The 15,038-nt window shown below is 52.5% G+C and overlaps 1 protein-coding gene across 1 annotated transcript in view; it reads left to right on the top strand.

Annotated features, from left to right (window-relative positions):
- ENTREP2 (endosomal transmembrane epsin interactor 2) overlaps nucleotides 1-14,756 on the top strand; it is a gene marked incomplete at both ends in the record, with an annotated part of 270,257 nt that extends 255,501 nt beyond the window's left edge. Inside the window, 6 exons of the mRNA XM_084253053.1 lie at nucleotides 101-261; nucleotides 806-941; nucleotides 7,128-7,203; nucleotides 12,145-12,363; nucleotides 13,482-13,553; nucleotides 14,434-14,756. Coding sequence (XP_084109179.1) covers nucleotides 101-261; nucleotides 806-941; nucleotides 7,128-7,203; nucleotides 12,145-12,363; nucleotides 13,482-13,553; nucleotides 14,434-14,756 — 987 coding nt within the window. The remainder of the gene's footprint in view (nucleotides 1-100; nucleotides 262-805; nucleotides 942-7,127; nucleotides 7,204-12,144; nucleotides 12,364-13,481; nucleotides 13,554-14,433) is intronic.
- Nucleotides 14,757-15,038: the final 282 nt, after the last annotated feature.

The following is a 15,038-nucleotide window of genomic DNA, read 5'->3' as shown; positions in this document are numbered from 1 at the left end:
ACGTTGCAAACGGATCATTAACACTTACTTATAATTAGCTTAATTAGACACAAGCCACACATGATGTCCCAAATAACCCTGATTCTCTCTGGCTTTCCAGTTTTTTCCACAAAGGGCGCACTCGGCCAGCCCTGCCTGCCTGACCCCCCACGGCACCGTTCTCCACCAGACCCTGGATTTCGATGAGTTCGTCCCCCCGCTGCCACCGCCTCCCTACTACCCTCCAGAGTACACCTGTACGCCCACAGCCGAGGCCCACAGGTGGGTCTTTTCAGCAATGCTGGGGACTGCCCAAGATGGAAGCCTTTTGGAGGGGGGGCATGTTGCAAGGCCAGGTCCATTCTCAGTGGAGTCTTGAGCAGGGCAGAGCAAGCTGGGAAGCACCTTTGATTAGAGAGTGGAGAGGGGAGGGCCAGAGGACAGGCCAGAGGTGGAACATTTCCGCTGGGAGCACTGCCGAGTAACCATTAACTCTAGCCAGACAGCGGCAGCTCTGTTAGGTTCTCCAAAAACACAAACCTGCTGTTGAATTCGAGTCATTCAGAGATCATGTAAAATGTAATTAAAGATCGTAATCAGTTGTATGGTTATTTTAATCTGAATGGAGTTGGTTGAAAATGTCCATCTTTCCAGGAGAAAAACAAAAGGTAGAGAAGCATAGTGGACCAGGCTTTGCTTTCATAAACACCCCAATTGTTGGATGAGGGGACACCCTGACAAGCCATGTTCTGACACATTAGGTGCATTGTCCCCAGATGCAGCCTCCTACCCAGGGAGTGACAGTTCCGTGGTTCTGCCTTTTCAGGGGCCTCCACCTGGACTTTGCTGCCTCGCCATTCAGTACCTTGTATGACGTTGCCATCAACAGCCCTGGCCTGCTCTATCCTGCCGAGCTCCCCCCGCCCTACGAAGCCGTCGTGGGCCCGACCCCAGCCAGCCAGGTAGGCCCAGCCCCAGAAAAGCCGATTCCAGGTACTGAGGCCCTTGGCATGCGCCACACCCCTCTGAGCCTTCAGCGGGCCTGTGGGATGCTGGTCTTACTCACCTGACCTGGAGAGGAGGCCATGGGCTCACAGAGCAGAACCAGGCTGGGGGAGTCCAGCCCCAGTGTTTGTGCTTTTCCTTTGGCTCCCTTCCGAAGGGACTGAGCTTATTGCTAGCAGTATTTTGGGGACACAGTACAGAAAGAGCTGCCACAGGTTCTAATTGGGGGACAGAGGCCTCAGTGGTGGAGCTCGGGGCATGGACCAGGAAGACTAGCGTGGCTTGATTCCTTGCCACTTCATCTTCTGGGGAGATGAGAACACTCTTCTGGATCCCTGGTCCTGTCTGAGGCATGTGACTTCAGGGGAGCTGAGGACCACTCTCAGAATGGGATCTGTAGCCAATTCTGGGCCCTGGGCACTGAGATGAGGAAAATGGGCAAAACCATGACTGGCAGGGGTGGCCATTCCATATTTGAGGAATAGAGGGCCAAGCTGAGTGGGAGCAAGCAAGGCTGGGCCAGGGGGTATCTAGAAATGCTCCTGGGAGGGGGAACACTGTGCAAAGCTCAGAGGAGGAGAGAGCACTGCGTGCCCACTACACAGAAGGCCACGCAGGATGAGGCTGAGTGTGATGTGGCTAGAAGTGACCTGCTCACGTGGCTCCTTGGAGTCCAAGGTCATTGGGACGTCCTAATGAGAGTCCGTAAGCGATGGGAGCTGTGGTCTGGGGCCTCAGAGAGATGGGGGTAGCTGCAGAGGCATCACTGAAACCTGGGAAACCAGGAGGGAGTGGGGTTCCAGGAGAGGAGGTGCTCTGGGGAATGGCCACGCTAGAGGAGAAGGGGCCCACAGCACAGGTCGAAGTACAGACAGAGCTCCAGGTTGCCCTGAAGCCGGACTCGCACAAACCAGTGTCAGGAAGTAAGGGGTAGGCCGAGGGCTGCCAGGAGGCTGTGCAGGGCTGACCCTGGCCACCTGGCTCACTGTGAAGGGACTGCTGATGACCTTGGCAGGAGGACTGCAGTGGGACAGCAGGAGCAAGATTGCATGGCATTGAGGAGGCCATGGGCACCCCAGTCGTGGAGTGCTTGTCAACCAAGTGCCGCTGTCTGGGTCCACCACAGAGGTTTTGAGTCTGTAGCTGAGGGAGTAGTTGCAGGGTGGGAGAAGGGGTATAGGGGGAGGGCCTCTCCTTGCGGAGAGGAGGGAACTCTGCCACCCCCCACACCCACCATGGACACCCTGTTTGCCGCATCACAGAATCCCAGCTTCCCGCTGGGGCTGGGACCAGCTTCACCTGCTCCCCGTCCTCCCTGCTGTGAGCGCTTCCTCCCATTTCCAGAAGAGGCAAGGCTGTAGAACCATTCCAGAGTCCTGAACCCCTGTGGCCGTGGTGGGCCTGCCTCTCCTCAGAGCCCTCTGCTTCTCCATCCGGATGATGAGACCCCTAAGAACACTGCTGAGGACAAGTATGTGGACCTCGCCCCCCAGGCCTTCCGGACCCCAGTGCTGAAAGTGGCCTCGGGACTTGGGTGTGGCATCGAGGCACTGCCTTGCACGCGGGAAGGATGTTGATAGTGCTTGTCCCTGTTTGACTCTTCTCCCAGACGTGAATATATTGGCGCATGGCCATATGGTTCTGACCCTATTCTCTGACTCATTTGAGGATTCTCCACTGCCTTGAACAGCAGAGGCCTGCCTCGTGTGGGCTGGGCCCCACTCAGAAGTTGCCGGCATACAAGTCCTGCACGAACGTTGCCCTCGGAAGAAGCATGGGGTGGGTGTGTGTGCCTGGCCACCTTTCCTGGCCGCCCACCTGGGAGGAGGCAACGGGGCAGCATCTGGTGGTGAGGGGCCTGATCCTCTTTGACCCCCGAGTCTGGGCGCACTTTCCAATCCCACAGACACCTCTGGAGTCTGAAAGTCGATGAAACTCATTCACTCCATAGTGGGACGGCTGTGCCCACCAGCTGCCCTCCCCCCTGGGAGGCCCTCCCCGTGGACTGGGAGTAAGGAGTGACCCTCTTTACAGCACGGCGCCTCCACGCTGGGCCGTGGAGGTTAATTACTTCCCCTTGCTAGGACAAACGGCATATAAATTGCCTATCAGCACTTGTTTGGATAAAGAGGGGAAGACAGAGGAGAGAAAAGCCTGCACTCTGCAGGGTATGTACAGGGCAGGAGGTGCCTGCTGGCTTGTTCGGAAGAGATTTTTAATGCGGAAGAAAAAGCACTCCCGCCTGAGCCCGTGGCTGTGACCCGCTCGCCTGCGTGGGCCCACACGAGCCTGCTCCCTCTGGACTTGGTTTACAACGTCTGTCTCTTTCCCATGGTGTGAGACTGTGCTTCCAGCAAGATCGAAAGGAGTGAATTACTTTCTATAGTGGGAAGGCTTTTGAGAATTTGCCAGTTGGCTGTTCCCGGATGGTTGACAAGTTGATGTTACAGGGAGGGACCGAACCACAGATTGGACAGAATCCCCTCCTTGTGAAACTAACAATCCACTGTGGAGACAGGGCAGAAGCAGAAAAAAAAAAAAACCTTTGGAGGGCTTCGGAGGATGAATCAGGCTTGACACTCTAGGTAGGCTTGGGCCTGTGAACAGAACCAGTAACTAGACACAAAGTTGCTAGACATCATGAGCCATAGAAAAATGAGATTTATTAAAATCATGTTAAATAACCACTTCACTACAACCATGTGGAAAACACAACCTCAAGATTTCTTTTTCTTTTCTTTTAGATTTATTTATTTATGCATAAAAGAACTGGGGTACAGACCAGAGGTGTGGGGGTGAGAGGATTCACCAGAGACAAAGTAGGGAGCAGAACAAGCAGATCTACTGAAATACACTGCTGAGAGGAGCAGCAGGCGAGGCAGGAGAGGTCTGCTGCACCACATGGGTAGCTCCCCGGTCGGCTGGGGATCAAACTCATGCTGCAGAGGCTGCGGACAGCTTCACGGTGCTATGCTTAACCCCTTGCGCCAGCAAGGAGGCCCCGGGATTTCTTGACCTCCCTGCTTCTGCAGTCAGCCTGGCCAGAGATTCCAGAGCCTCTGCCAGCCCCACCAGGGAGAAGCAGACAGCTGTGGGTTGTGTCTGCTTTGCCGTGTGTTGGGGAAGAAGGGACGGAAGCTGTGGCTGAAAGTTATTATTTACTTTTTCAAACAAAATGATCCTGACATTCTGTTTTATTTTTTTAAGTCTATTTTCTTACATTCTATTTTCTTACATTCAAAAGAATTCTTACATTAGAATGTATTTTTTACATTCTGTTTTCTTACAATATTTGATTTCTCCCCATAAATCTCCCATCACCAGAGCTTTACATTTCAAAATATAAGCGATGCGTCTGCAAAATTACCTGGGGATTGGGGCCTCCCCGCTGGTGCAGTGGTTGAGTGCCGGGTTGCGGGGCTGCCCGCAGCCTCTGCAGCGCCGGTTTGATCCCTGGCCACTGGGTGAGGGTCCCACATGGTGCGCAGACCTCTCCTGCCGCGCCCGCTGCTCCCCTCAGCAGTGTATTTTGTCAGTCTGCCTGTTCTGTTCCCTGTTCTGGCTCTAGTGAGTTCTCTCACCCTCCCCCACTTCTGACTGTACCCAGTGCTTGTATAAATAAATAAAATAAATCTTAAAAATAAAATAAAATAAAAAAATTAAAAAAAAGATTACGTGGGGATGGTAGCCTAAAATCTTAATTCACATTTTCCACGACAGCTGACTACGCCCCTCTTTCCTCTCCTCCCCCTCCCCCCGACCCTACCACCAGAACAGCTTTTTATAAATCCGGTTCTACCTGATTCTAGTAGTGGGACCCTTATTCCAGACACTCAGAATTTCTATGTGGGGTGTCTCAGCCGCAGAGTCACCCCAAAAGAAAGGGAGATGAGGAAAACTGGCTAAATGCCAATTGACTTTTCGATCGCAAAATAGCGTGTCGAGAGTAAGTGCAGACCTTTGAGAGTCCCAAATTAAGTTATACATTCGGGGCCTCCTTTCAACACCCCTCTGACCCCATCACCTGCGAGAACTATGTGATGCACGGTTATTGCCAAACTCAGATTCTAACTTAAGTTCTGTGCTACGAATATATTTCTTCTCCATCTTTTCTGCTGCCTTTATATTTAATCAAAAAGCGTTGCGTGAATTGAATAGCTTTTTCCCCATGTGGCCAGGTGACCTATGACATCAGGGAAGGCCAAATTCAAATTAAACTCTTGACACCCTGCTTGGAAGAGGTGATAGAGGTGCCCCCAGGAGCTGTCTCCTCTGGAAACCAAATTTGATAGGGAACCAGAGGGAAGCCAGGCCCGCCCCTGCACAATATAAAATGAATCCAATTTCCTCCTGACCTTCTCCCACTCTGTATTTTCTCTCTCTTGTTTTATTTATATTTCTTTATTACCAGAAGACTTTTCTCAAGCAGTGGGTTCCCGAATTGCCACACACCCCAGCGAAGAGAGTTGTGGAAATTAACAATCCTTAAGGGCATTGTTCTTTCTTTGTGATTTAGCAGCAGATTCTTGAGGGAGATTTCTGGAATTGGTTATTGGCGTATAGTGATTGTGGTGAAATAGGAAGTGTGTGCCGCTGGCCCTGTGACTCCTCCCTACCCTTCCCTCCCCAGCAGAAAAGGAGCACAGAGGAAGGAAAACAGGGGGTGCAGTAGTCTATACAAGTAGCATCAAAGGAAACATTTAGGCTGTTCTGGGTCTTCTCTGCTGGGGGACTTTGCCCTCTAAAACGCCCCGCAGGCCCGTGTAGCGGGCACAGCTCACCCGCTTTCCGCGGGAGGGAGGGCTGCAGCCTGCCACCTGCTGCAGCACCAGGCTGGTTGAAAGAGGAGAGATGAAGAATATCAGCTGTCTGATTGAAGTGGCGGGGAGACCAGGGAGGCAGAAATGTAATTACCTGAGCTGGAATCGGACCAAGCCACAGGGGCCCGCCTCTCCTTCCCTGGCCTCCCCCAGAGCTCATTATTTGCAAGTGTGTGCCCAAAGCAATTCTGAAATAACAGGAAGATTCAGGCATCATTTTTTTTTTTTTTTTGAGATAGCACAGGGACACGTGTGTCCAGCATTCATCACAGCCCGGTGGGGCCATTGTGCCCTAAGGCAAAACTGAAACAGAAGTGCTTGCCCAGGGTAGAACGGGGGCTGATCAGAGGACAGGCGGGTGAGGATTGGGTGGGAGGACAGATGTGCCCCATCCCTGCCCAGCATGGAGGCCTGGTCTTTCCCCTGCCTAGGCCTAAGGCATCTCTGGTAGAATGATCCAGAAGAAAGCTGTAGTAGCATAACGACCACCCTGGAAGCTCTGGGTGCCTGCTGGCCTAGGACAGTGGGACATCTAACTGCTCTGGGACCACAAGACCCAGTCACATGGCCCCTGGGACCTGGACTCTGAGCCTGAGGTCAAGCAAGAGAGCGGCCCGGTGGGTGACCTCTTGATCCGATCTGCAGAAACCAAAAGGGAAGAAAGAGCAAATGGAGGCCAAGGCTATTCAGTGCCCACCCTGTGTCCAGCTGGCCCAAAGCATGGGTCTTCTCATCCTGGGATGGAAGCAGGTGGCAAACAGAAGGGAAGGGGTGTGGAAGGGGTGTGAAGCGAGGGCAGAGGCTGTGACTTACCAATAACAGAAACAGTTAGGAACACATGTTTTGTCCGGTCTGTGTTTTACATACTAGCAAGCCAGAGAAAAGAACATGTTATTATGGCAATCGGGAAGGACATGTGTTCTCTGTATTTTTGGCCACGGGCTTCAGGGGTCAATTGAATATTTATTGAAAAAAAATATTGAAAAAAAAGCTTGTGCTGTCCAGGGTTCAAGGTGTGTGTCCCTCCGTAGCCCTGTGAGAAGACAAGGTCTGTCTCTCTAAAACATACACAGTGTTGTCAGTCACCATCACCTCTGTAAACACAATAAAAAACATAACTAGACTTGGTCATCAGTTAGACAAAATCCTAACATTTTCAGTGATTTCGTTTCGTTTCTCTTGTTTTGATTTTTAAAATCTAGTTTACATTTCAGTAACAAAAATTAAGTCAAGTCAGCCTTTTTTTCTGGAAGCTGATGTGCTTTGTTCCCTCGAGGCCAGAGGACCCCCAGCCCCCGCTGATGTCTCTGTCTCTTGCTTTAGCTGGTGAGTGTAGAGCAGCCGGGGACCGAGTCCAGCTCCGGGGACCCAGGCTCCACCGCTGGCTTCAGCGCACAAGGTAACTAACCCCTTTCAGTGCTGGGCTCACACCCTTCCGTTCCCAGGGGCGCCCTCCTCCTGTCTGCTCTTCCTGCTGTGCCCCCCACCACTTCTTACCCTTTAAGAAGATGGGCTATGCCACCGCCTTTCCTGGTAAGTACCATGTAAGTTTCCCACCTTCTCTCCCTGACCTGCCTCCAGGAGGTCAATACCTGGGTGGCCTCAGACTTTCTCGGGGTGCAGGTTGGGAGTTGCTCCCTCCCTTAGGTGCCCTTTCTCTCTTACTTGATGGGTGTGGATTTAGAAAACTTGGGGAACCTTCCAGAACAAAAATCATACAGGCTGATGTCTACTTGGCTCTTCCCCCAGGAGGGGGCTGGGCTGGGCCAGGCTGGATGTTGTGTCCTGGGGCGCACTGAAGGGTAAAAAGCAAATGCCAGATCCCAGCTATGGGGTGGGAGCCAGAGAGCACAGCCAGGGGCAGGAGAGGAGCCCAACACAGCAGGAAAGCTTCATAGCAGAGGGAGCCAAAGGGCAGGGCTGGGCATTTTCGGGGGGTAGGAGGGGGCTTCTTCTTAAGGCCCCTGGGCGAGGCTTATGCGAGCAGACTTATTCAGAGACCCAAGTCAGATAACTTGTGCAATAATGAAGGGTCCAGAAAGGACCCTCCCCAGCTGAAGGACCTGTCTGTCTGTGAGGCCACCTCTGGGTCACAGGAGCCCCAGATATCTGCAGTTGTGGGATTTGGAAATGACCTCGTCTTTCCCAGGGGTGCTTCGGAGTGCAGTGCGTCTGGGCGCCATCACAGATGACCAGGATTGCATGGGGCATCCTAGTGTTAGGGCTGTGGGGCCTCCTGCCACAGGGTTCCCATGGGGGCTGAGGTTGAGGTCAAGATCCACTGGGCATGTCCAGTGGCTCCTGGCCGCTTGCTGTTTTTGTGCCTTTGTCAACACTCAGTTGGGCCTGGTTGTGCTGGGCTGTTGCTGTGTCCTCCTTGTCTTCCCATCGGTCCGTGTGTCAGCCAATCCCACACTGCGTTCCTACAACCTACAATATGCCCGAATAACAGGCCAGGGACTTTCTTCTTTGTCAGCATTATCCCAGGTGCTCCAGGGCCTGTGCTTTTCCATTAGAATCCTCTCACCTGTCCCCACAAACCTTGCTGAGATTTTTTTTTAATCAATATTTTATTTTATATAATTCTTACATCGTTTTTCATTTTTGCACAATGTATGCATTTTCATTTTGGTTATATTCCCCGTATAATTGCACCCCCCCCCTTATTTTGACCCTAGTCCTTCCTCTCCCCTTCCCTCCCGCCCCCTTGCTGAGATTTTGATAGGAACTGCATTAAACCTGTGGAGCAACTTGGTAGAATCGCCTTCTTTCCAAAGCCGAGCCTGCGCCCATGTGTCAGCAGGTTGTGTCTCCCCTGGCGGGGATCCTCCTGGATTCCCTTCATCCGTCTTTGTCCTCAGCATGCGGATCCTGGACAGGTTTTGTTGCGTGTACACTCAAGCCATCTGATTTCTTTTTTTTTTTTAAAGAATTTATTTATTTACGCATACAAGAACTGGGGTGCAGGCCAGAGGTGCCGGGAGCGGGGTGAGAGGGTTCACCAGAGACAGAGTGGGGAACAGAACAGGTAGACTAACCAAAGTACACTGCTGAGGGAAGCAGCAGGCAAGACAGGAGAGGTCTGCTGCGCCATGTGGGTTTCTCCCTGGCCGGCCGGGTATCGAACTCGTGTTGCAGAGGCTGCGGGCAGCTTCACAGCGCTGTTCTTAACCCCTTGCGCCACCAGGGAGGCCCGGGCCATCTGGTTTTCCAGACTGCTGGTTTTCCAGATTTATTGCTGTAAATCATGTTGTGTTTTCACTTTGGGTTTCAGTTCTGTGACAAACTGTGACTCAAATTGGACACAGATTCCTTCCTGCGGGTGGGTGTTTCTTGCCACTTTGCTGATCTCACTTATTAGCTCTAACCTTTTTTTCTGGAAGGTTCTGTTATTGTTTTTTCACCTACTACAAGAGCAGAAGAGTAAGGAGGACATGGATGCAGATGAGAGCGGAGGGAAGGAGCTTGCCAGGTCTTGACTGGCAGCTGTAGTCACCCAGCCTTTTGGCAGAGCATTGACATAAAGAGCCATAAACGTGTGCCCTTAGATGTGGGGATGGCACAATGCAAACAAACAAAAAGAAAATTCTAGCCTTGAAGACAAGTTTTGCTTTTCCTAACACTTAAAACCTATGGGGACAACGAAGTTCATTAGTAAGAGTCGAGGAAAGTATGTTACACCTGCTAAAGGCATTATCTTACACTAATTAGGAAAACACTGGTAACCTCATAGGTAAAAAACTGGAAGTCCTGTAAGATTGTGACAGTTGTAAAATCAGGCATAACACCGGGTTGAGGACGAACAAAATGAGACTTGCCAGCCTGGCCCCAACCTCTAGCTGTGATATTACCTTAATTTTATAAATGTCTGTTAATTAGATATACGTTCAGGGCTAGGTCACATTTGTCCCTCTGTGACTGCATTCCCCGGAGGAACTCAGGCACTGGCTTATCACTGACTTTAAGGAAACTGGGATCAAAGGTATGTGCCTGTGTCCAGACTCATCAGGTCACATGAAATGGGGACAAGAGTATCCAATATCAGTTTTCCCTAAATCAAGCTGCATGTGCATGAGTGAGTGAGTGAGTGAGTGTGTGTGTGTGTGTGTGTGTGAGAGAGAGAGAGAGAGAGAGAGAGAGAGAGAGAGAGAGAGAGAATTGGGATCTAGAGGGATCAGATCAGCAGGAATGAATATTATTCACAATGATTTCATATACTGCTGTGCAATTTTGATAGGATTTTGATTGAGTTAATAATGATAATATCTGATTTTAAGGGTTTCTAATGATACAGGAGAGTGTTGTTTCTTTTCTACATTTATTTATTCAGTTTGAACGCTTGCCCAGTTATTTTCTTAGCATAAATTCCTCCAAGTGAAACTGCTGATTGCATGGAAGGTGTGTTTTAGATTTTAATATATTGGCCACTTGGCATTCTGCAAAGTGCTTTGCACTAGTTTACTCCAGCACCAACAGAGGTGATGACACCCCAAGGTATTATCACCCTGTAGGAATACGTGATACACACATGTGACACACTCACTCTCACACTTAGATGACACCATATATACTCACTCTCATGTGAGTGACACACTCACTGTCACACTTAGATGCACACCATATATGCTCACTCACACACACCACACACATGTTCATATGCACACAACATGCATTCATATAACTCAAAACAATTATACAACATGCATACTCATGTACAGCACACACACACTCCTACACAACATACGCACTCCTACACAACACACACACACACAGTTTCCCTTTTTTTCTCTTGCAGTAATTTGGGTTCCTGGTAGACTTATAAATTGACCCAGCTTTTCTTTTATAGCTCCTATCATGTTGAAAAGTCTTTGTCCACCCCCGAGAAAATCTGTTTTCTTCTTCTATCCTTTTACTATCTTAGAAAAGAAAAGGCTCAATCATCTGAATTTTTTATTTTTTATTTTTTTTGCACATGATGCGTGAGGTCCGGATCATTGCTCTGTTTTCCTAAATGGACTGTTAATGATCCCAAAGCATTTGCAGAGCAGGGAGGGCAGCGGGAGGCAGCGGAGGGGTGGTTAAGCAAGAGTGCTCTGGAATCTTCTACCCAACTCCACCGCTGGCTGCTTGGTGACTGTCCCCTGCCCTCTCTCTGCTGCATTTCCTCGGCTGTGGTGTGAGGGTGCCCTAGGTGGACGGTGAGCGTTAAGTAGGAGGGGACCTCTGAAACACCCTTTGCACAAGGCAAGCCCACAGAGGTCACACACACGTCAGACTTTCCTCAGTTTCCCCGTGGGATCCACAGGCAGATGTAAGGGACACACCTCAAAGCCTCCCACCCCTGGAGGAGTTCATGCTGCTGGGATTCTAACCAAGTGTCCCTGGGCAGGTCACTCACCTGAAAGCTACCCCTGCAGGGCGAGGAGCCTCAGGGGAGCAAACTCTGATGTCTGGGGAAAAAGAGTGAGTGCTTCTTGACCTTTAATGTGCACATAGGTCCTGAGGGGTACTTGTTAAAATATGTTCTGATCCGGCCCCTTGGGGGAGCAGGGGTGCAGTGGGGCCATGGGGGGTGCACCTTCGGAGTAGGAAGGGCTGGGCCTAGCCTGCCAGGTACCACAGGCATCTAGAACAGCGGTTGGCACACTTAAGGGTTCTCTGGTTCAAACCCTGTCATCCTCTCATCCCCCCTAAACCCCCCCACCCCCTGCAGAGTTTCTGACTCAGCGGGTCTGGGCAGGGCTGGGAATGCACATCTCTGACACATTCCCAGGTGGTTCTGAGGCTGCTGGCCCGGCCCGTGCTTTGGGGGGTTACCTCACCTGCCAGGCTCGAAGGCACTCCAGGCCATGGGGGTGCACCCTGATTGGTTCAGCAGGTTTCAACACATCAGAACCTAGCAGGGATGCCCTGGTGAACCCAGAATTCCCATTTCCCTGCATGGACATTGCTCATCGAGTGTCCTGGCACCACCAATCCCTACCTCTTGTGCTTTAGATCAAGGGGTGCCCTTGATGGGGATCAGGCTGGTTTCAACTTTTAGTTTTTGTGGCAAGTCCAAGTCCCCACCCCCAACCTCAGGGATGATTCCAGACGGGGGCATCTGGAGTCCCCCAACCTTTCCAAACCAGAGCATTTATCAATCTGTTCAGAGTTTCCACACCCCCAAGATTTCAGGGCTAATCCAGGTTTGGGGTAGGTAGGGAAGGCTGCCACATGCCCATGGGAGACCTCCAGGAGGCAAATTTGAGCCCCCGCCAACAGATAACTCTTGTCACCCCTTCAGAACAGCCCAGGCTCCCCCTGCACCAGCCCTCACGCCATGTCTCTTGCCTTGCAGCGCCAGCCGACAGCACAAGCCTCCCAGCATCCGAGGGTGCCTCTGCGCCTGGTCCAAGCCACCCGACCCCTGAAGGCCCGGCAGGCGCCCCACCGCCCACCCCACACGCAGGCTGCGCATCTCCAGAGGGCCTGGTCCAGGGCAAGAGGGTGCGGCCGGGATCTGGGCGCATTGCCCGGTCCGCCAGCGACCCCACCTCTTGCGCATCCAGTGCAGCAGGTATGGCCCGCCGAGCCCTCCATGTCCCCGGTGTGTGCCAGCTCTGCCGTGGACACTGCAGCCTCACTGGCCCCTGAGAGTCAGGGCGAGGCCCTGGGAACCATGCGCAGGGACTACATTGGGAACATGGTCTTGATGTCTTAGGCCCCTAAGGGGGATTGAGATGGCCCCTGCTGTCCCAACAGGCTTGCCAGCCCCCTCTACATAAGCCTGCAGGTTGCATGCCCACTCCGGGGCCCAGGCAGAGCCCAGGGTCAGCCCAGTGACCACAGAAGAATTGCATCCCTGCAGGGAAACAGAAACCCCCAACAATCAGTTGCCTATAGGTGCCCTCCTGGTAGAAATGGCATCCCTTTTTTCATCTGCAGGCGCCAGGACCAGCATTCGTCTGTCTCTGCCCGCTCCTCCTGCATTTAGTTGCCAGCTTTTGTCCAGAAGGCTCCTTCCAAATCTTCCCCTAAGAGGGTCCCCTCTGCTGACATTTTCCAGGATCAGACCTACCCTCTGCCCCGTTAGGCTCAATGCATGACCACATTCACCTGCTGAGGTTCCCATGCCCTCGGATGTCCCGCTCTGCGATGCCCCGATGGCTTTCTTGCAGGCCTGTCCCCTGCAGTGGAATTTGTGCTCTGCAACCTGTGACACTTTAGGGATGAAGACAAAGGGGATCGGAAGTTAGATTATACAAGGTGTACCCACACATACTATCACCCTGCCCTGTTGCTTCAGCCTCCTCTGGGGTCGTGGAGACCAGTTTCTGTTCCACACCTCGAAGGCATGTTCCTCCCCAGGTCCCTGGAGACCCTCCGAGGCAGCTGGCATTCCACCGAAGGGCCCCGGGCTCCTCTCTGGCATGGCCGGCCAAGCTATGAGGGGCCAGGCTGGGACGGCGTTCCCCCAGGAGACACTGCTGCCCCCTCGTGGGTGCAGCTGCAGGGCTGTTCCTGTTGTATCTGACCATGGGCCCATTGGTCAAGTTCAGTTTTCCTCTGCTGCTTTCAGTTGCCAGACAAGCATCTGAAATAATATATTTCTCGTCTGGGGAGGGTTATTGTAGTGTTGGCATCAAAAATTCCTTTCTCCCTTCACGTGTTAACCAAATTCTCTTTCTGGTTAAGGTGATTCCTCTTCGAACACCCCCTCCTGCAGCCAGGACCTTGAAGCAGGACTGTCCCGGGCTCTGGGGACTGGTGAGGTCGTCCTTTTCTAAGACACGTTGACACCTGCTGCAAATTGGGGGGCGGGGGTTGGGGGGCTAGCGGTCCTTGCCTGCCTTGTGTCTGAATCCAGCCTCTCACAGTGTCAGGTGGGAACATGAGTTCTCCAGTCGCCTGGTTCTTGAAAGAACAGCCCTCCTTCCTTGCCCTTCTCGGTGAAGAAGGAGCTGCGGAGACAGAGATCCTATAAGTACTAGAACATCGTGACAGCTGCTTGTTTCCCTGTAGTCAGGAGATTCTATTTGGACAGAGACTGGCGCCACATAGGAGCTGTTTGCTTTCTCCTGCTTAGTTGTCCAATGACTTCATTGCCTCCCCTAATCCCCCAGTCACCCAGAATGTGTCTACTCTGTGTGACTTGAAACTTAGCTGAGGCAAATCAGGCCCTGCCTGAGCACCCTGAACTCTGCTGCTCTCTAAGAGGTGGCTGCCATCTGCCCCAGGGCATGGCGGAGGGGTCTCTTATTGCCCCTCTGCGAGCCCCAGCTCTCGTCTGTAGGCAGGTGATCTCTAGATGCCATCAGACCCATAAAGGCAAAGGTCACTGATCAGGGGGAAACTGGGAAGGGTCAACACTAGCCCCTCCCCCTGGACCCTCTCTGCGTGCTGAGGAATTCTAGCAGAGAGGGGGAGAGATGGGGGACCCCTGCCTTGGCCCTGCCCATCTTCACATTTTGCCCTTCCGTCTGCAGTGCGGGGGAAGCAGGGACCATGTGGAACAGAGTCTAGGAACCCAGGAACCCCAGCAGAGAGGGTGTCCCCAACCACCTTGTGTGTGCTTTCAGAAGAATATATGTAACAGCTGCCTTTTGTTGCATGGTTTTCAAATTGGGTTTTTTCCCTTGCTTTGCAGTCTCCCTGTCTCGCTCCATCACAGCCGCTTGTGCGCATCGGCACCCCTTTTCATCTCCCGGGGAATCACAGGCCTGGAAAACCGACGCACGGTTAAAGCCAGAGGCCTTACAGACGGTCTCCAAAGAGCAGCCACACGCTTTAGTGGCCAGCAAGGCCTATGCAGACACCAGGGTGTTGGTGGCTAAGTTTTTGGAACATTCTAACTGCTCGCTCCCGCCCGAGGTGCGGCACGTGGTGGGCGCCCTCCGCTCGGCGGTCACCTCAGAGGAGTGCCACGTGGAGCAGGCCATCCTCAGCGCCGGAGTCCTTGACCAGGTGTGAACGAGTCACAGGTCTCCACGTGAACCGGGACGGGCCTGGCACCAGCGTGTCCTGCTCCCGGAGATGCCAGGCCTGCAAGGACAGACCTACGGCCCAGGAGGATCTTGGGGTGCCTGGGGCGGGTGGGAACTGCCTCCCTGTTGGGAGGTGCATCTGGTCATTTGTTTCCTGGGGGACAACACGTCCTACCTATTCCAGTAATACAGAAAATGACTCTCTCGTGTCCATCGTGAACTCTGTGGTTTTGTCAGGCACGTGCACCTCACCAGCCTTGCAGGGGTG

Source organism: Talpa europaea (genome assembly GCF_964194135.1).
Source record: "Talpa europaea genome assembly, chromosome: 14".
NCBI lineage: Eukaryota > Metazoa > Chordata > Mammalia > Eulipotyphla > Talpidae > Talpa > Talpa europaea.
The sequence above is the reverse complement of the archived record's forward strand: the minus strand, read 5'-3'. Positions and strand labels throughout refer to the sequence as shown.